This window comes from Xenopus laevis, chromosome 5S, assembly GCF_017654675.1.
Source record: "Xenopus laevis strain J_2021 chromosome 5S, Xenopus_laevis_v10.1, whole genome shotgun sequence".
Taxonomy (NCBI): Eukaryota; Metazoa; Chordata; class Amphibia; order Anura; family Pipidae; genus Xenopus; species Xenopus laevis.
Genome location: NC_054380.1, coordinates 50,424,089 through 50,444,761, shown reverse-complemented (window position 1 = coordinate 50,444,761; position 20,673 = coordinate 50,424,089). Strand labels below are relative to the sequence as shown.

Here is a 20,673-nt window from a genome sequence, read left to right as displayed (position 1 = left end):
TTGTATTTTTATAGCTGTGCCACGCTACCAGAGATTCTAAGAAGCATGGCACTTTGAGGCTTCAATATATAATAATTAATCGAAATAGCTGTGTTTCAATCCAGCACAATATACAAAACACATCTGATCACTGCCCTCCCCCCATGTTTATTTTGATGATCACTGTTTTACATTTTATAATCAATATATTTAAATTGGCTTATATAGTGAAGAAAATATGTCTGCGTCCAGTCTGCTGCAGGACACTGCTATTAATACAGAAACTGAGACCAAACATGGTTTGCAGAAAGAGGATTTTCTTGAAATGATGTCGCCTGGCAGTCCAGTTGGTGAAGAAGATAAAAGGAAGGTTTGTAATTTCTTCCTTGGTATATTGCTTCTGCATGCATAAACCATAAGCCCAGTGAGAGTTTTAAGCACAAGTCAATTACTGTAACGTAGCCTTGATTGTTTTTATATGTGTTTATAGTGTGCGAGGAGGGAGTGATAACTAAAAGGTGCAGAATGGAAGTGAAAGTATTTTATTTCACTTGTGGTAATGTACAGAACCAAAATTAGAGAAAAAAATTGTCTCTGTCCAAAAATGTATGGACCTGACACCACAGAAGTTATAGCAAGATGAACGCAGTCGCAATTTCAGGTATCAGGGCAATCTGAGGGTATCTGGGAACAAAGACAAAACCTGACTCCTAGAGATGTCAGAAGGAGGAAATCACTAATGAAAAACTTACTGTAAACAAATTATTAACAGGGAGGTGGTAAGGAGCAAAGGCAGAGGGGGCTTAATAGAGAGCATCACAATAACAGATAACCACTTGTACCTACAAAGCCATATTTGTTAGTACCAACACAATTGTTCCAGGTGCAGGCCGGCCAGGAAAGGAATGCTGATTCTCAGCCTGTATATTTTACCATCTGGCATTAGCCTTAAGCTGACCATAGACGCAAAGATCCGATCGTACAAATCCTCGATTCGTACGATTTTCGGACCGTGTGTGGAGAGTCCCGACATTTTTCGTCCCATGGAGATTTCTGTCGGCTGCCGATAATATCTCTGCATGTATTGCCAATCTGACGATTTTCAGAGGGACACTGTCACCTGCTTTGTCGGACATAAACTTTCGTACGATTGCTGTTAGGGGCAGAACATCAGCTGATCGGTTCAGTTTTACTTTGTTTAAACTGAAGGTTAGTGGCAAGCACACAGGCAGATTCGGGGAGATTTAGTCGCCTGGTGACTAATCGCCTCTTCTGCGGGGCGACAATCTCCCCGAACTGCCTTCGCTGTGCCTGGCGCCTGCTATAATGACAAAATGCTAGCGCCAATGCACTCGCGACGCTCCGATTTCTGAAGTCACCGAAGTTTCCTCGTGTGGCAACTTCGGACGACTTCGGAAATCAAAGCGCCGTGTTTGTTAATTATGTGTTCCCCTTACAGATATACATAGTGATCAAATCCTACCCAATGCTCCTTTTTTCCCATTCCCAGCTTAGCCAGCCTGTCTAGAGTCTGTAGAGCTTTTAAAATTCAGCTATATGTCCTATTGTAACGTAGATTGCAAACATGGCCAGAAACGCAGCCTGAGCAATTTTACCTTCATTTGTTTTCAGAGTTTACATTTCCTTAAATCTGCCAATGTGTGGAGGTACAAGTTGGTTGTATATTTTTAGGTTGTTTTGTATGTGTATGTATAATGCTGTAGTATCCAAACAAAACACTGGCACGCAATAACGTTTTAAAAGGGGAGTGTCCCCAACGTGTTTATGCAAATGCTATTGAATGCCAGTGCTTCGTTTGGATACTTCTTGAATTGTGGGGATTAACATATCCCCCAAGGACTGTGCACCTATCTAAAGCATCAGTGGAGGGCCAGGGAGTGCAGGCGGATTTCGCTGTATGTATAATGCTGCTAAATTGTCCTATTTTATAAACAAACAGGGTCGAAGTGGGCCCCCACTGGCCCAGGCCTGCTCCCCCAACTGCCCCAGGTCTGCTCCCTGGCTGCCCCATAAGGACCACTGCCCGTGGTGCGTCTTTTGCGCATGCCCGCTGCGTCAGTGCATGCATGTGCAGGTGCTGTGAGTTTTAAAGTTGGGAGTTGGGACTGCCAGAAGGGCCCTTGTTTTGCAGCCCCAGTGGACCCCTATAGCTCCAGTCCGACCATGTAAACATATGCTGTCAGATTCTTTTTCTTTCTTAAGTCTTGGTGATGATTTAAAGGGGATAAAAAAAATCACTCTGATGCATTTGCATGCATTTGTACTCTGTTCTAGCTCTTTTTAGTAAGAAAACATACAATTATCTGCAGCTGTAACTTCTAGAATAACCCAATTAGTGAATTTAACACAACATGGTATATGCTAAAAAAAATGCTGTCATATATTTAAAACATGTATACAACAATCCATCTATATTGCAAAAAATAGCATATACATACCACGAGTGTCAAAGTGTAAATTAGCAACTAATGTAAAAGCAGACACATTGGGCAAAAAAGGTGAGAAACTCCAACGTGTCAGAGGAAGTGACTAACTGGCACGTGCATAGGGTTGTTACCATTTGCTGCTGGGGATTAAAAAAAAACAACAATTCTGATGCATTTGCATGCATTTGTACTCTGCCTGTAGATTTTTATAATGGGAAAACATAAAATTATCTGCAGCTTTAAAGGAATTGTTCAGTGGAAAAATAAAAACTGGGCAAATAGATAGGCTGCGCAAAATAAAAAAGTTTTCTAATATAGTTAGCCAAAAATGTAATGTATAAAGGCTGGAGTGATTTGACGTATAAAATGTCAGTCAGAACACTACTTCCTGCTTTTCAGCTCTCTTGGTTTACACTGACTGGTTACCCTGGTTACCAGGCAGTAACCAATCAGAGACTTGAGGGGGGGCCACATGGGTCATATCTGTTGCTTTTCAATCTGAGCTGAATGCTGAGGATCAATTGCAAACTCACTGAACAGAAATGTACCATGTGGCTCCCCTTCAAGTCACTGACAACTCAGAGTTATAGAGCTGAAAAGCAGGAAGTTGGATTCTGGCTGTTTTATTAGACATCTGTTCACTCCAGCCTTTATATATTACATTTTTGGCTAACTAACTATATTAGAAACATTTTTTTTTTTTGCACAGCCTATTTACACAGTTTTTATTTTCACACTGAACTGTTCCTTTAACTTCTAGAATAACCCAATGAACACCTTAGTGAATTTAACACAACATGGTATATGCTAAAAAAAAATGCTGTAATATATTTAAAACACGTCTACAACAATCCATCTATATTGCAAAAAATAGCATATACATACCACCAGTGTCACGGTATAAATTAGCAAATAATGCTAAAGACACATTGGGCAAAAAGGTGAGGAACTCCAACGTGTCAGAGGAAATCACTTAACTGGCATGTGCATGAGGTCACCTTTTGCTGTTGGGGATAAAAAAAAAAAAATGAAATAATTCTTACTCCTGAGATGTTCAAGACAAAGGATTACAATGAATTGTAAAGATAGCCAATTCTAAACTATTCTAACAGTATTCAATGGGTGTTCATAGGTTTGTGTCAGTATCACCTTAACATGTAAAAACTATAAACCATTAATTTAAAAAAGCATTTCATGATAAAGAAGTATATGTGCCCCACAAATAATGTGTAAACCTTTCCCTGGTTCATGATGACCTTGGTTTGTACTTGAAATAAATAATGCTAAATATACTTTCTCTTTTCCTAGTTTTCTATTTTTGGCAGCTTGTCACCAAGACGAACACTTTTTAGAACACTTTCTGATGAAAGTGTATGCAGTTATCGTAGAGGATCTTCACATGCCAGTTCACGAAGTTCAATATTGGATCAAGCCTTGCCTAATGACATTTTGTTCAGCACAACTCCATCATATCACTGCACACTTCCACTCCACAACCATGTGAACCCTGGAATGACAAATCTCAAAAGTAAGTTGTTTTAAAATATATTTTTCTTTTTGAATTCAGGAACATAAAGTATATTTTACAAGTATCAATAAAACTGTATCACTTTTCTCGGCCTGTTCTTCTTTACAGGTCTTTTAATCAGATGGCTTTTGTCATATTGTTTTAAGAGTCAGTAATAGCGCAGACAGAGAATAGTGCAGAGAATAGTGCATTGAAATATTTGCACTTTCCCTTTTTTTGTACTTACAGTATATATTGATATACTCAGTATAATGTGCCATTGAGAACAACAGTGTCTCAATTCAATAGATATTTTTTTGCATGGTTGATAACAAAATCACTCTTACCCCTAGTCTGAGATATTCAAGATAAAGGAATTCAATAAAATGTAAACATAGTAAATTGTATGCATCACACGATGGCACTCTGTAATAATTATAATAACTTGCAGTATGCATTGGGAGTTCATAGAAATGTATTGTATGTGCCCCATGTATAGTATGTAAACTTTTCCTTGGTTCATGATGACTTTGGTGTGTACTTGATATAAATAAAGTTAATATAATGCTATATTGTTTCCTAGTTTTATATTTGCAGCTAATACAAAATATATTAAAATATATAGAAATAAAATGAATTGTACATTTATACTGGGTGTGTTTCCTTTCTCCTAGATGAGTGTTGGTTCTCTGATCAGACTCTTTCAGATAAATCAAAGTTTAATGATCCGGGACTAATACCTCTTCCAGATACAGCAGCAGGGTTAAACTGGTCCCACCTGGTTGGTGCAGCTAGAGCTTTTGAAGGTACTTAGTTTTGGAGTATCTCAACTAAACACTAGATTAATTCTGTGAATTGAAATGCATGTCCATTCACGCATGTAATATTCATATTAAGGTAACCAGATCATCTGAAATATTATGCATGCTCCTAATAAATGTTGCTGCACTAATTGCAACTAGGGTTGCCACCTTTATGTCTGGCTGAGACCAGGCAGGGGTGTGTGTCTGTGACGTCAGTGGGCGTGTCTGACGTCAGTGGGCGGGCACGTGACATCAGTGGGCTGGGCTATGATGTCAGTGGGCGGACCTGTGATGTCTGGGTGGGGCTATGATGCGGCGATCAGCGATTGACCGATCGCCGTTTCAATCAAGGGAATCCCGTCCGGTTTTCCTTATTTGAAAAATCGGGCAGGAAGTATAGACCCGGGCAGCCCTTCAAAGTACCGGCTGTCCGGTTCAAAACCGGACAGGTGGCAACCCTAATTGCAACACGGTTGCATTTTAATTATCAGATTCAGCCAGTGAAGCCTTTCTATCTGGATTGTTTAGAAGTGTTCTGTTTTTTGTTTAATTCTTATTATCTATGAATCTGCTCTAGAAAACAGCATCCCCAAATCTAATAAAAGGCACTAAGTTTGTACAGGAGCAGTAACTCATAGCAACCAGGCCCAGATTTGTAGAAAGGCCATGTAGGCCTGGGCCTAGGGCAGAAGGGTCTAAGGGTGTGGCATGCTGCTCAACCACATCCGTATTGGTTCTGAAACACTCGGGGTGTGCACAGTGGTGTAACTAGACCCCTAAGGGCCCCGGTACAGAAATTTACACCTGGGCCCCCCTAAAAGGGTTGTTCACCTTTGAGTTAACTTTTAGTATGGTATAGAGAGTGATATTCTGAGACAATTTGCAATTGGTTTTCATTTTCTATTATTTGTTGTTTTTGAGTTATTTAACTTTTTATCCAGCAGCTCTTCAGTTTGGAATTTCAGCAGTCTGGTTGCTAGGGTCCAAATTACCCTAGCAACCATGCACTGATTTGAAGAAGAGACTGGAATATGAATAAAAGAGGCCTGAATAGATAAATGATTCATTAAAAAAGTAGCAATAACAGTAAATTTGTAGCCTTACAGAGCATTTGTTTTTTAGATGGGGTCAGTGTCCCTGATTTGAAAGCTGGAAAGATGTAGACGAGGAAGGAAAATAATTAAAAAACAATAACAAAATAAATAATGAAAACCAATTGAAAAGTAACTTAAAAGTTACATGTAAAAGTTACATGTAAAAAGGACATGTAGAATTGAGGTTTTACTGTATTATAATGATATAAGGGATAATGTACCCCCTACTGTAAATGATAAGTATATTAGAAATCACTGAGAGATTATGTGACCATTGAAAGTACTGTTTCTATTTTTGCAGATGATACTAAATTGTGCAGAACTATAGGTTCCATGCAGGATGCTGCCACTTTGCAGAGTGATTTGTCTAAGTTGGAAAACTGGGCAGTAAACTGGAAAATGAGGTTCAATGTTGATAAATGCAAGGTTATGCACTTTGGCAAAAATTATATAAATGCAAGTTATAAACTAAATGGCAGTGTGTTGGGAGTTTCCTTAAATGAGAAGGATCTAGGGGTTTTTGTAGATAACAGGTTGTCTAATTCTGGGCAGTGTCATTCTGTAGCTACTAAAGCAAATAAAGTTCTGTCTTGCATAAAAAAGGGCATTAACTCAAGGGATGAAAACATAATTATGCTGCTTTATAGGTCCCTGGTAAGGCCTCATCTGGAGTATGCAGTGCAGTTTTGGACTCCAGTCCTTAAGAGGGATATAAATGAGCTGGAGAGAGTGCAGAGACGTGCAACTAAATTGGTTAGTGGGACGGAAGACTTAAATTATGTGGGTAGACTGTCAAGGTTGGGGTTGTTTTCTCTGGAAAAAAAGCGCTTGCGAGGGGACATGATTACACTTTACAAGTACATTAGAGGACATTATAGACAAATAGCAGGGGACCTTTTTACCCATAAAGTGGATCACCATACCAGAGGCCACGCCTTTAGACTAGAAGAAAAGAACTTTCATTTGAAGCAACATAGGGGGTTCTTCACAGTCAGGACAGTGAGGTTGTGGAATGCACTGCCGGGTGATGTTGTGATGGCTAATTCAGTTAATGCCTTTAAGAATGGCTTGGATGATTTTTTGGACAGACATAATATCAAAGGCTATTGTGATACTAAGCTCTATAGTTAGTATAGGTATAGGTATATAGAATTTAATTAAAAGTATGGAGGGGTGTGTGTATGGATGCTGGGTTTTCATTTGAAGGGGTTGAACTTGATGGATTTCAACCCAATTTAACTATGTAACTAGATAAAGGCACAAGGCTGCAGGCTGAGTTATATAGGGAACTCTGAGTATCACTCATGTATTATAAGAGATAATGTACCCCCTACTGTAAATGATAAGGATATTAGAAGTCACAGAGGGGTTGTGCTGTGACCATATGAAGGCACAAGGCTGCAGGCTGAGTTATACAGGGAACTCTGAGTATCACTCATGTATTATAAGGGATAATGTACCCCCTACTGTAAATGATAAGGATATTAGAAGTCATTGAGGGGTTCTGTGAACATATCAAGGCACAAGGCTGCAGGTTGAGTTATACAGGGAACTCTGATTATAACTCATGTATTATAAGGGATAATGTACCCCCTACTGTAAATGATAAGGATATTAGAAGTCATTGAGGGGTTCTGTGACCATATAAAGACACAAGGCTGCAGGCTGAGTTATACAGGGAACTCTGATTATAACTCATGTATTATAAGGGATAATGTACCCCCTACTGTAAATGATAAGGATATTAGAAGTCATTGAGGGGTTCTGTGAACATATCAAGGCACAAGGCTGCAGGTTGAGTTATACAGGGAACTCTGATTATAACTCATGTATTATAAGGGATAATGTACCCCCTACTGTAAATGATAAGGATATTAGAAGTCATTGAGGGGTTCTGTGACCATATAAAGACACAAGGCTGCAGGCTGAGTTATACAGGGAACTCTTAGTATGTATTATAATATAAATTATATAAGTGCAGCAACACAGGCACACACAGGCACACATGCACACAGGCACGGTACAGACTCAGGCACACATGCACACAGGCACGTACAGACTCAGGCACAAATGCACACAGACTTAGGCACACATGCACACAGACTTAGGCACACAGGCATGCACAGACTCAGGCATACATGCACACAGGCACGCACAGATTCAGGCACACATGCACACATACATACAGGCACGCACAGACTCAGGCACACAGGCACGCACAGACTCAGGCAGACATGCACACAGGCACCCACAGACTCAGGCACATAGGCACGCACAGACTCAGGCACACATGCACACAGGCACGCACAGACTCAGGCACACAGGCACGCACAGACTTAGGCACACATGCACACAGGCAGGCACAGACTTAGGCACACATGCACACAGGCACGCACAGACTTAGGCACACATGCACACAGGCACCCACAGACTCAGGCACACATGCACACAGGCATGCACAGACTTAGGCACACATGCACACAGGTACCCACAGACTCAGGCACACAGGCACGCACAGACTCAGGCACACATGCACACAGGCACGCATAGACTCAGGCACACATGCACACAGGCACGTACAGACTCAGGCAGACATGCACACAGGCACCCACAGACTCAGGCACACATGCACACAGGCACACACAGACTCAGGCACACATGCACACAGGCACGCACAGACTCAGGCACACATGCACACAGGCACGCACAGACTTATGCACACAGGCACCCACAGACTCAGGCACACATGCACACAGGCACGCACAGACTGAGGCACACATACACACAGGCACGCACAGACTTATGCACACATGCACGCAGGCACCCACAGACTCAGGCACACATGCACACAGGCACCCACAGACTCAGGCACACATGCACGCACAGACTCAGGCACACATGCACACACAGACGTTTGCACACATGCACACAGGCACGCACAGACTCAGGCACACATGCACACAGGCACGCACAGACTCAGGCACACATGCACAAATGCACACAGGCACGCACAGACAGACTCAGGCACACATGCACACATGCACAAATGCACACAGGCACGCAGGCACGCACAGACTCAGGCACACACAGACTCAGGCACACATACACACAGGCACGCACAGACTCAGGCACACTAATCAACTCCAATCTATACAGCGACTGTTCTAGTTATATTGTATGGTTTAGTTCTGACAAACTCTAATAGCAATCTCGCCTCAGTAATAACAGGTGCTGATAGTCTGACCCTTAGTGTCACAGCATATGTGGGTTAGCAGAAAAAGTTGGAGGTTTAAACCTACACTGGCAGCAGCTGTAGCAGGGAGGGAGACTCAAGGAGCCAATTAAGGCCCCGTCCTTTCTGTGACATCATCAGCTGCAGCCCAGGCTTTTCTCATACAGCTGAGGCCCAGGCTGCAGAAACAGCTCACTTCTTAGGACGGCCTGGGCCCCATCAGGGGAGGGAGAGTGAAGGAGCCAATGAAGGCCGCCCCTTCCATGACATCATCATGATTAAGAATAAGTGGGATGCATCAGACAAAAAGGTCTTTCTTTCCAATATTATAAGGAAAAAGTGATTATTTTAAGAACAGAGGGTGAAGCTCTGGGATATTTGCCACCAAAGTTGATTCTTCAATGATCTATTTTGTCTAGAATATCAACTTCCGCTTGATGAAATGGTGATGCCATGGAGCACAGGAATATTTGGATTCTTTAAAGGGCTTATCTTGTGACTTGTTGAAAAAGACCAACCGAAATTAAGTCAAGTTTTTTTTGGTCGAATAGGTCTGTTTTCGATCAAAAAGGTCTGAATTCGGCCGAATTCTAATTCTGAATCTAAGGAATAGCGCAATCGATTGAATTAGATTCAAAGTTTTTCCCAAAAAAGTCCACAAATCGACTCTACATATGTTCTAGGAGGTCCCCCATAGGCTAAAACAGCAATTTGGCAGGTTAGATGGCGAATGGTCAATTCGAGTCGAATTTTTAAAGAGACAGTACATAAGTTTCTAAATTCGAATTTTTTAATTTTTTTCAAATTCAAATCGAATTTGGACTATTCCCTAGTTGAAGTACACAAAAAATAGCTAAAAATTCGATTTTTTTCATTCAAAAATTCACCTCGACCTTTGATAAATCTGCCCCTTAAAGTAGACATTTTATATAACCATCATATTCAGATATATTACTCATCCCTCCTCAAAACATGTAGGGGCAGATTTATCAAAAGTCGAATTTCGAAGTGAAATATACTTCGAAATTCGACCATCGAATGGCTATACTTCATCTTCGAATATCGAAGTCGAAGTTTTTTTTACCGAATTTGACCGTTTTGCAGTCAAAGTAAAATCGTTTATTAAATCTTTCGAATGGAATGATTCAAATGATTTCAGCGATCGATTGAACGATTTTACTCCGACTACAAAAAACTTAGAAAAATGCATTAGAAGGTTAGAAGTTTTTTAATGAGACAGTATTTCGATTATCGAATGGTTGAATATTCAAACGATTTTTACTTCGAATCGAATTTGAAGTAAATTCGAAGTCATAGTATCCTATTCGATCGTCAAAGTATCCAAAAATTACTTTGAATTTCAGGGGTTTTTTTACTTCGAAAATTCCCTCAAATTCACTTCGACCCTTGATAAATCTGCCCCGCAATGATGCAGAAAGAAAAACGTTTTGAAAGCAATTTACCTCATTATATCAGAGCTGCAGAGAGATCTTTACAGGTCAGAAGCTAGGCTGAAATGAAGAGTGAGCGTGTCTGTTCACAGCACTGACTGACAGGCTGAACTTTGCTGGGAAACCCCTCTCACCATCTGTCCTGTGTGTTTCCAACCTGCACATAATTGTCTTATGCTGCCTGATCACTCATTTATTACAATATACCTTAAATGCTCAACATAAAGCAATAGATGTGAAGGTTAATACAACTGTAATAGTGATAGTAATGTTTTCTTTTATTTAAAGTACAACAGTATGCTCCTGTGTTCCACAGTAAATAGGCATCAATCACAAATGTACATGCCCAGCTGGACATAATCTATAGTCCATAATACATTATTATACACTATGCAACTCCCTGCCTCTATTGCATTATAAAAGTTACACAAACAGTTTACATTATTATTTACTGTTATGATATTCCATAACAGCAGCTGTAGGTTTGTTTTCCTGCATATTGATATATGACCAGGTGCAGGGAGTTGCAAGTGAATAAATGCAGCAGTTCTGGTTTAATTCGCAGGAAGTTGCAAGGAATAAATGCAGCTGTTCTGGGAAGATTTATGTTTAATTGCAGGGAGTTGCAAGGGAATAAATGCAGCTGTTCTGGGACAATTTATGTTTAATTGCAGGGAGTTGCAAGGGAATAAATGCAGCTGTTCTAGAACAATTTATGACCAGGTGCTGGGAGTTGCAAGGGAAAAATGCAGCTGTTGTGGAACAGTTTATGGTCAGGTGCAGGGAGTTGCAAAGGAATATGCAGCTGTTCTGGAACAATTTATGATCAGGTGCACGGAGTTACAAGGTAAAAATGCAGCTGTTATGGACCAACTCATGTTTAGGTGCAGAGAGTTGCAAGGGAATAAATGCAGCTGATGTTCTGCAATTGCATAACATATAATAACAGATGCAGGGAATTACAAAGGAAAAGTGAAAAGATGTTGATTGCTTTTTGTATACAACATAATACGGTGTAGAAAATGACTATGGTATTTACACTAACTGCTGATACACACTGCCCCCAGAAAAGAATAATACTTTTAGTAGCAGATTATGATTTATTTATACAGAAGTTTGGTTTTCTTTCCCCCCCCCCAATTATTGCAGGGCAAAAAAAGGAACAAGCAGTGAAGGGAGGGGGGAGGAAACCAAAAAGGGCAGAGAGGGGGTTAAATGAACAGGGCAGGTAGGTTCTGGACAGGTAGTTGCAAAGGGGGGGCTGAGCACATTTTATAAGCTAATATAGATTCAAAAGGTATTAAAATAAAAACTATTTATTCTATTATACATTATTATGGGTTGATGCATTGTGAAAATGTATGCTATATGTCCCCTTTAAAATAACAGTAGGTTTTGCTTATTGTTGGAATGCAATGCAATTCCATTAGTTAAATAAGGGGTTAAGTAATATACATTACTTTTCTACAATTTTCTTCAACTATAGCAGGTAGCATTTACTGATCACCTATTGAAAATCAAACATTTTAAGATACAGCACCTGGGCAAACTTTGTGCCTTTCATTACATATTAAAAGAACTGTAACACTAAAGAAATTATTAAAAAATCCATTCTACCCTGCACACATTTTATTTTCATCAATACTTTATTAAAAACTACTATGAGAAAACATGTCTACATAAAGAAGGAGAAAAAAAAGCCACGTGTGGTATGCCTTTAAAAATAATTGTTGCAAAAATGAGTCGTCAGTACCACACTTTGACCAAAATATGTAAGCTCACGTGCCAAAACAAGCCCTACACTATCCTTTAGCATTCTAAATTTGTCCCCCAGCAAACTCATAGTGCTCTTACCATTAAATCAGGCGCTCTTGTGACAAAGCAGGGAGCTATTAAGCCCCAGCCAATTAACATACACCTGTAAATAATTCCCTGTTTTAAAGGCTTTCTTAAATTTTTAATTTTTAACCAAAATGTTTCAGTTTTATAGTTCATTTAAGAATAATTTCTACCTGGGTGGTCAAAAATGATGTCTAATGCCAATGTTATTAACAGGGAGGAAAGATAATAATATAGGAAGGCTGGCATTATTGGAAAATTTGGCAAACTTTATGACTCTCACTTTATGACTTCAGCTACAGTAAACTCCCTTCTCACACAGACAGGGTCACCATCGAGGTAGGGTACTGTTGTGCCGAAATTCACATCTTAAGGGGGGCATGACCGCATCTCAAAAGTTACAAAAATTGTGAAATTTATGTAATTTCTGGCCAAACTACCCAGGATACTGTCCTGGGAAAACAAGTTTTTTTTCAAAATGCATCAGTTAATAGTGCTGCTCCAGCAGAATTCTGCAATGAAATACATTTTTTTAAAAGAGCAAACATTTTTTTATTTAATTTTGAAACTGGCATGGGGTTAGACATGATATCCATTTCCCAGTTGCCCCCCAGCCATGAGACTTGTGCTCTGATAAACTTCAGTCACTCTTTCTGCTACATCGCAAGTTGGAGTGATGTAACCTTCCCTAACCTGACTATGTGACTGCAAGCTAGGGTTGTTGAAGTATTTATTCAGAGAAAGGCTTAACATTTTGCACTCAATTCTAGGAGAGAAAGAAACACTTTTGTTGCAACATGCAAAGTGCACACTATTTCTGGCATAATAATGTCAAGGTGATTTGTCCAGACTTAAAGCTGTGCTATGACAATTGTAATATATCATTATATTGTGTCCTACAATGACAGTGTTTTTATGGCTCTGCTTTTCAATTACAGATCAAAGAGTGACATCATTTTGCACCTTGAATGCTGTGCAGCAAGGACATGACTGTGAAGGGTCCCAGGAGCCCTTCTTATGTTCAGGTTCCTTAAATGAAAAAAAAAATTCTTATCCTCCAGGGTATGTATATTATATTATCCTATTCATAGCTTTAATGAATTATCTTATTTTTGATCTAACACCTTTCAATTCAAATTTAGGACGCTACTCATTTTAGTATTTCGTGTTAGATTCCTAGAGCAACAAACAATTTTACTCCGTGTCGAACCGGGACACCAGGGGCCCACCCAAAAATCTTAGACCAGGGGCCCACCAAAAGACCTTAGCTCAGGGGCCCACTCTCATTACTATTATAATTCCTCTCCTCACGCAACCTCTATTCTGCTAGTCTGTTTTCTTTACATGCTATAATCTATTATTCAATCTATTTAGTCTCTTTGTTCTCATAGAAATAGGTAATGGCCATGAAATATGACAAATGTTTTGAAGCAGGAGGGCCCACTGACACCTGGGCCCACCTGGGAGTTTTCCTGGTATCCCAGTGGGCCAATCCGACACTGATTTTATTAACAACAATGTTAATGTATTGAACGAAGGCCTTAAAGGAAGAGTTCAAAGTTCTTGTTTCTAAGCTGAGACAAAAGTCTTCGCAGATAATTATTCCCAAAAATATTAGGGCTCACATAAAATGTCTAGATGTAGCACTGGGCACAAAATGATGTCCAGAAAAAAAACAAATCACAAAGGCGCTTGTGCTTCTTTAAGCCATATCTCCCACATGTCCAAGGGACAGTCCCGATTTTGACAACTCATCCTGCAGTCCCTTATTGTTACTGAAATGTCCTGACTTTCTTTTTGATCTCCTGCACTGAACAGCCAGAAAAAGATTCAAACTTTCTAAAACTTAATTGGCTTTTGGCAGAGAGCCCAGAATAAGTGGCAGGTGCACTTAGATACATTTGTTACGATTTATGATATACAAAGAAACAATTTTAACTATTTAAGATAAGAAGGTCTCTTGGGGAAACAGTGGCTTGCATCTTAAAAGGCAATTCACCTTCATTATCAAAACTGTAATAACACATAAATCCTGACCCTAAAACCCCCAGAAATGTGTTCAAACTTTCCATGACCTGTAAAATTGTGTAAAATGGACATGGTAATTAGGGAATGTGGCCATAAAATGGGTGTGGTCAAAAAACTTTCACCTCACTGTGCGCAGCAAAACTTTTTGTCCCTCTTTCTATTTTCAGAATGTTGGGAGGTATGCTTTAAACTGCTTTGCTGCTTGTGACACTTGCAGACTAAAAGTGGACAGGTGCAAGTCCTGGAAAACAATGAAATTACTGCCTGCCTTTAGTAGACTGTATTTCAAGGGCTCAAGGGCTCCTGTAACGTGTTCTAACAAACTGCCACAGGAAAGACAAAACACATATATATATATATATATATATATATATATATATATTATAGGAAGCCTGGAACATAAGACTCTAGTATTGAGGTTTTAGCTCAAGTGTGTCTGTGAAGTAGGTACACTGATTGTATTTGTGAGTTTGGTAGGCTTCTTAACAAGAGCAGTATATGCTTCACAGCAGATGAGTATTGTGTAGCTAGAACTCTCAGGTGACACTTGCGAAGTGTAATATCACACACTGGAAAGACTATTTTCTTACATTAGAGGCTTCTGCTGGGGGGGGCATTTTAATAAGGTTTCTCACTAATAAGTTAATGATGCCTGATCTTCTAAACTTCACTATACTACTACACTCTGAAATTGCCTCGCCATTTGTCGTACTCAGGAAGTACTTTTGCTCCTGTTCAATAAATCACAAATAATTAACAAAACCGAGAAAGATCAATTACTTGGCTGGTTCCTGAATATCTTCTATTCTAAGAAAACAGCTTGTGTTGTTTTCCTGTCACAAATTAGCTTGTTTCTGTCTCTATGCAGGCAAACTACACCATCCACACTAACTGGCAAAGTCAATCAACTTGAAGTGATTCTCAGACAGCTGCAAACAGACCTCCTTAAAGTAAGTCTTAAACAATACTGCCTTCTCATGTCCCCTTTAATTGTGGACTGTTTTAAAAAATCTAATTTACCAACTATAGTGGACATTTAATTAAGTTATTGAGGTATTTAACATTTTTTTAGCAAGTTCTCTTACCAATATAGTATTTATGTATTCAGTGATATAGCCGCCTCCTGTGCTAATTTGGCTACCTCTGTCTACTATAGCACTCTCCTCACTGGCTACAATGAGCTTGCTCCTGCCAAAACTAAATGCACTTCAAGCATCTTCAACCTTGGCATACTGCTCATACAAATGCTCTCCAAAGACATTCACATGCCCTTGAGCATCGCTGTCACAAACCACATTTAGAATTGGACTTCTGGAGCTACAAATCTTCCCTGCTTTCCTATAATACCAGCCTTTCCATAGCCAAACAAACACACTTTAACAGTATCAGAAGTGACATTACACTACTAAACTCCCATAGACATTCACCACCCTCCCTCCAAACTTCTCAGTCTCTTCTGTGCGCCTTCTCTCCCATGACTGATGAGGAAGTTTAATTTGGCTTTCTCTCAATTTACTACCTGCCCACTTAATCCCACTCCTTCTAAACTTCTCTGCAATGCCAATCTGTGTGTAATTAAAGTCTTAACTCATCAATTTAATCTCTCATTCTTAACTGGAATCTTTCCTTCTAAGCTAAAACATGCGCTTGTCATCCCCATTCTGAAAAAACTCTCTCTTGATCCCTCCAATCTCGATAACCTTCGACCTATTTCTCTGTTACATTTCATCTCTAAACTATTCTCTGCTATTCCTCTCTGACCTGACCTGGGCCCACACTACACTGAAACTGCCTTAAAGGAATAGTTCAGCGTGAAAATAAAAACTGTGTAAATAGATATGCTGTGCAAAATAAAAAATGGTTCTAATATAGTTAGTTAGCCAAAAATATAATCTATAAAGACTGGAGTGACTGGATGTCTATAACAGAACATAGCCCAACTTCCTGTTTTTGAACTCTCTTGTTTTCCACTAAAACCAAGAGAGTTGGCTAACTAGCTATATTAGAAACATTTTTTTTATTTTGCACAGCCTATCTATTTACCCAGTTTTTATTTTTACACTGAACAATTCCTTTAAACCGGCTAACTAATGACCTTTTAACAGCTGAAGCCAACAACCACTTCTCCCTTCTAATACTGCTTGATCTCTCAGCTGCATTTGACACTGTGGATCATCCTCTCCTCCAGTCCCTCCATTTGCTTGGCCTTTCTAAAACCTCTCTAAAACGAAAACGGTTCTCTCCCCCCCCACACACAACTAACATCAGTAACATCCCAGAAGTATCTATCATAGTTAACAATTCTGATAATTCATTACCCAAGATGCTGCCACTCTATCATCATACCATGTCTAGACTACTATATTTCTCTATTAAATGTCCTTCACAACAGAGACTTTCACCTCTGTGCATTTTGCCGCCAGCCTTATACACCTCTGCAACCGTTCTATGCCTTTCTGACAATCCCTGCACTGGCTTCCACAATCTTTCAGAATAAAATTCAAACGAATGACCCTGACAGCAGTTCAGAACTCTGCCGAGGGTCAGACTAACACCCCCCCCCGATGGGTCCGACCCTGACTCTGCCGCACCCTACATCTCTGTTCTCATCTCTCGATAGTCACCCAGCCGCTTACTATGCTCCTCTACTGGCCTGCTGCTCAATTCTTCTCTCATTACCTCCTCACATGCTCACATTCAAGACATTGCAAGGGCTGCACCCCTCCTCTGGAATTATCTCCACAGTCTGTCCAACTTACTCCCAACCTTTCTGCTTTCAAAAGATTTCTTAAAGCACGCTCATTTAGAGAAACCTAGCCTTATTCTGTTTAGCTACCAAACACAACACCATATGCTAGACCTCTCACCTTGCTTATTTCTGATCTTGCCACACCTTGTGTCTTGATCCCTTCCCCTTTTAGTTTGTAAACTCTTTTGCACAGGGCCTTCTTCGCCTTTTGTATGAGTTACTAGTCACTATGGATGTAATTATGTATATTTGTATAAACACATTTACAGTATTTTACAGCACTGAGAAATATGTTGGTGCTGTAAGAATGCATGTTAATAATGAAGCCCACTAAATTTGTAAAAAAAAAAAAAAAAAAAGCAGGTCCATTATCTGCCTGCTGTTTTGCACTTTGGATTGCTAAATAAACAAGACAAGGAGTTTTTAGCATATTTCGAATTAGATTTTTTTTCTTCTGTATTTCTTTAACAGGAAAAAGAAGATAAAGCAATGCTACAGGCAGAAGTTCACCATTTACGACAATATAACATGAGGTTACAAGAGCAGTCTCTAACAGCATCAGCACAGCTGAGAAAATTTACAGAATGGTTTTTCAATTCAGTTGAGAAAAGGTCATAATAACCTCTGATCCTGTGGTATTTTTTAAAGTATGGCAAAATCTTCAATAGATTTTTAATTTAGAAATGTATTTTTATAAGTCAGTGCTTTGACAGCAATATATATATGTGGAAAATCACATTTTTCCCAAAACATAACCGTATGTCAGCATTAGATGAATGTAATACCTGACAGCTTTTCAACAGCTTATTCATTTTTGTCTACAACTTTTAAAGGATATGCTTAAGTTACCATCTTGTTTGGTCTTTGAAGATTGTATCGGATTAATTGCTTAAACAGAACTGATTTGACAAAACCCATACACAGAAACAAAAACCCACTTATCCAACATTACATTTGATAGTGCTCAATTTTGTTTGTATGCACAGTAGTTAAATGTCATTATCATGTTTTCATAGCAATAATAAATGTACTTTACAGTTATAGCCTAGACTTTGTTACATTGGAGAAGTTGCCTGACCATGTTTGTTGAATTTAATATTTGCTTCTTTATAAGAAAAAAAAAATGAGGTTGTACATGTGGTTCTTGGTTCTTTTTTAGTACAAGCAGTCTGATGGGATAGTTTTAGCTGGCACTAAACAATATATATATATATATATATATATATATATATATATATATATATATATATATATATATATATATATATATATATATATATATATATATATATATATATATACTATCATGGAAAAAAGTATTGGCACCTTCTGACTTTTTCCAAATAATGCACTAATTGATTTTCTGCAAAATATGTTGAAGTTGCCAAAAACCAGGCTTTCATTATTCCTATTCCTAAATTATGGAAATGTGTTGTTCTAGACAGAATGTAACATATACTTTCTGATCTGAAAAAAATGACTCAAAATACCCACAAAATATTGGGTAGCACACAGTTTGAAAAGAGTAATAGCTATTAATGTAGGTTTCATCTCTTTACTATAGCTCTTTTGCTCCAGTTCTCCCAGACTTTTTTTTCTAAACTTCTAAATTATGCCATGAATTTTGTCCAACTTATTTAAGGACTTCTGTGTGGAGTGAGACTAGGTTTAGTAATAAAAAAAGAGGACAATATTTTTCACCATATGAAGAAAAAGTAACCAGGGCTGGTTGTCAAAGTATTTTAGTGAAGATTAACTTGCAGCTTCCTTCCTTTTCCCTTCTTTATGGGCTTCAAAAATAAATGCAAGGAGGCACACAACAACAATAATATATTGCAATATATCAAATAAAAATATATCTATCGTTTTTTTTTGTGCTGGTGCCCACTTGGGGACACATGAAACATTTGTTGTAAAAACAATATAATGGTGCAACAAATCCAAAGTGCCACAAGAGGTTACTCAATGAGCAAGCCTACTCACCAAACCCAAACAGTTTAAGGTTCAGTAAATGATTCATAATGCAGTGTAAAGCAACATATCCCAAGCAGATGATAGCAAATAGTCTTGACGCAGGGGTGCATCTTTCAGTAACTATCTGAGTTTCCAGGAATCATATGGAAAACAAGACGAATATAGTGCAGTATTTTATTTTAAAATATATTATAACATAGTACAGTACTTACAATTACAAGCAATCAGCTGTATTCGGCATATAATATTTCTCAGTGTGGCTCTCAGATTGGCTCAGCGTATTTTGCGTGGTTACCCCATGCTTCCTCAGGAGATGAGGAAATGAGATTTGCCTTGTTTTCCATATGATTCCTGAGATTTGCGCTCCTGCATCGGACATTATTTGGTCTACTTGTGATCTGCTGCTTTATCCTACTTTACTAATCATTTATTGAACCTTGAACAATGTGGTGAGTAGGCTAGCTGTAGTCGGATCACTAGTGGAACATTGAATTTTATGCACTGGATATTTTATATTGCTTTTATCATAACATCCATGTGGGCACCAGCAAAAATATTTTTTTCTATGATTATGTGTGTTTATTGTATTTTTTCCCTAAGTATGGTTGTTCAGCTTAAAAGTAATAATCTCTAAGTAAGTTTAAAAAGTAATAATACAAATGAAAATGCACTGTAATTTATAGATGTGTGTTTTTTATAGTATTTTTAAAAAAAACGTAATGCTAAAGTTGCAATTTGCAATCTGACAGATTTATCAACAGTATACAATCAATTGTGACTATAAGGAATGGTAAATGCTCATTCTTTGTTTAAGAATTAATTTCAGTAAAATTCACAAAACATCTATGTTTAACAGCAAATATAAGATTAACGTAAACCTTTGCAGTTTACTTTAATTTTCTATTTTGAGCTGTTTCAAAGAGATTTCACAAGCCCTCATTTAGCACTTCTGTGTTGGCAGCCAGGGGTTGAATATGTAGGTATTGCCTCTAGTAAGACACTCTCTGTACATTGTTCTCTGGTCCCTAACTTGCTAAATATTGACTTCTGCAGCATTCTGGCATAGACACATGCTAAATTACCATGGGAAAACAGTAGAGTTCTAAATCTCAAGGGAACAGAGAGAACAACATGCAGAGCAGCATCTCAATGGTAAAACTCCCTATATATGCTATTACAGGAAAGCTATACCCCCGAACAAAGAATTTATTGCATAGAACAGTTGTTTTGTAAAACCCTGCTTCATGTAAATAAACCATTTTCATAATAATATACTTTTTAAGTTGTATGTGCCATTGGGTAAGCCTAAATAGAAAATTTTCATTTTAAGAATTACAGGAACATTAACACCGAAAAATGAAAGTGATTTAAAGGAAGGCCAAAATAATATTCTATTGCCTTGTACTGGTAAAACTGGTGTTTTTGCTTCAGAAACTCTACTATAGTTGATATAAACAAGCTGCTGTGTAGCCATTGGGGGAGCCATTCAAGCACAGGATACACGGTAGATAACAGATATGCTCTGAAAAATCACATTGTATACTACATAGCTTGTCTGTTATCTGCAGTG

The 20,673-nt window shown here is 38.6% G+C and overlaps 1 protein-coding gene across 3 annotated transcripts in view; it reads left to right on the top strand.

The window, feature by feature from the left end:
* The window catches only part of LOC108717893 (signal-induced proliferation-associated 1-like protein 2), a 175,521-nt gene extending 155,116 nt beyond the window's left edge, over positions 1-20,405 (top strand). For all 3 annotated transcript variants that reach the window (XM_041564533.1, XM_041564534.1, XM_041564532.1), the window contains 6 exons: positions 208-349; positions 3,735-3,954; positions 4,608-4,739; positions 13,291-13,414; positions 15,249-15,330; positions 17,601-20,405. In XM_041564533.1, the coding sequence (XP_041420467.1) occupies positions 208-349; positions 3,735-3,954; positions 4,608-4,739; positions 13,291-13,414; positions 15,249-15,330; positions 17,601-17,747 (847 nt within the window). In that variant the 3' untranslated portion in view covers positions 17,748-20,405. The remainder of the gene's footprint in view (positions 1-207; positions 350-3,734; positions 3,955-4,607; positions 4,740-13,290; positions 13,415-15,248; positions 15,331-17,600) is intronic.
* The last annotated feature ends 268 nt before the right edge of the window (positions 20,406-20,673 follow it).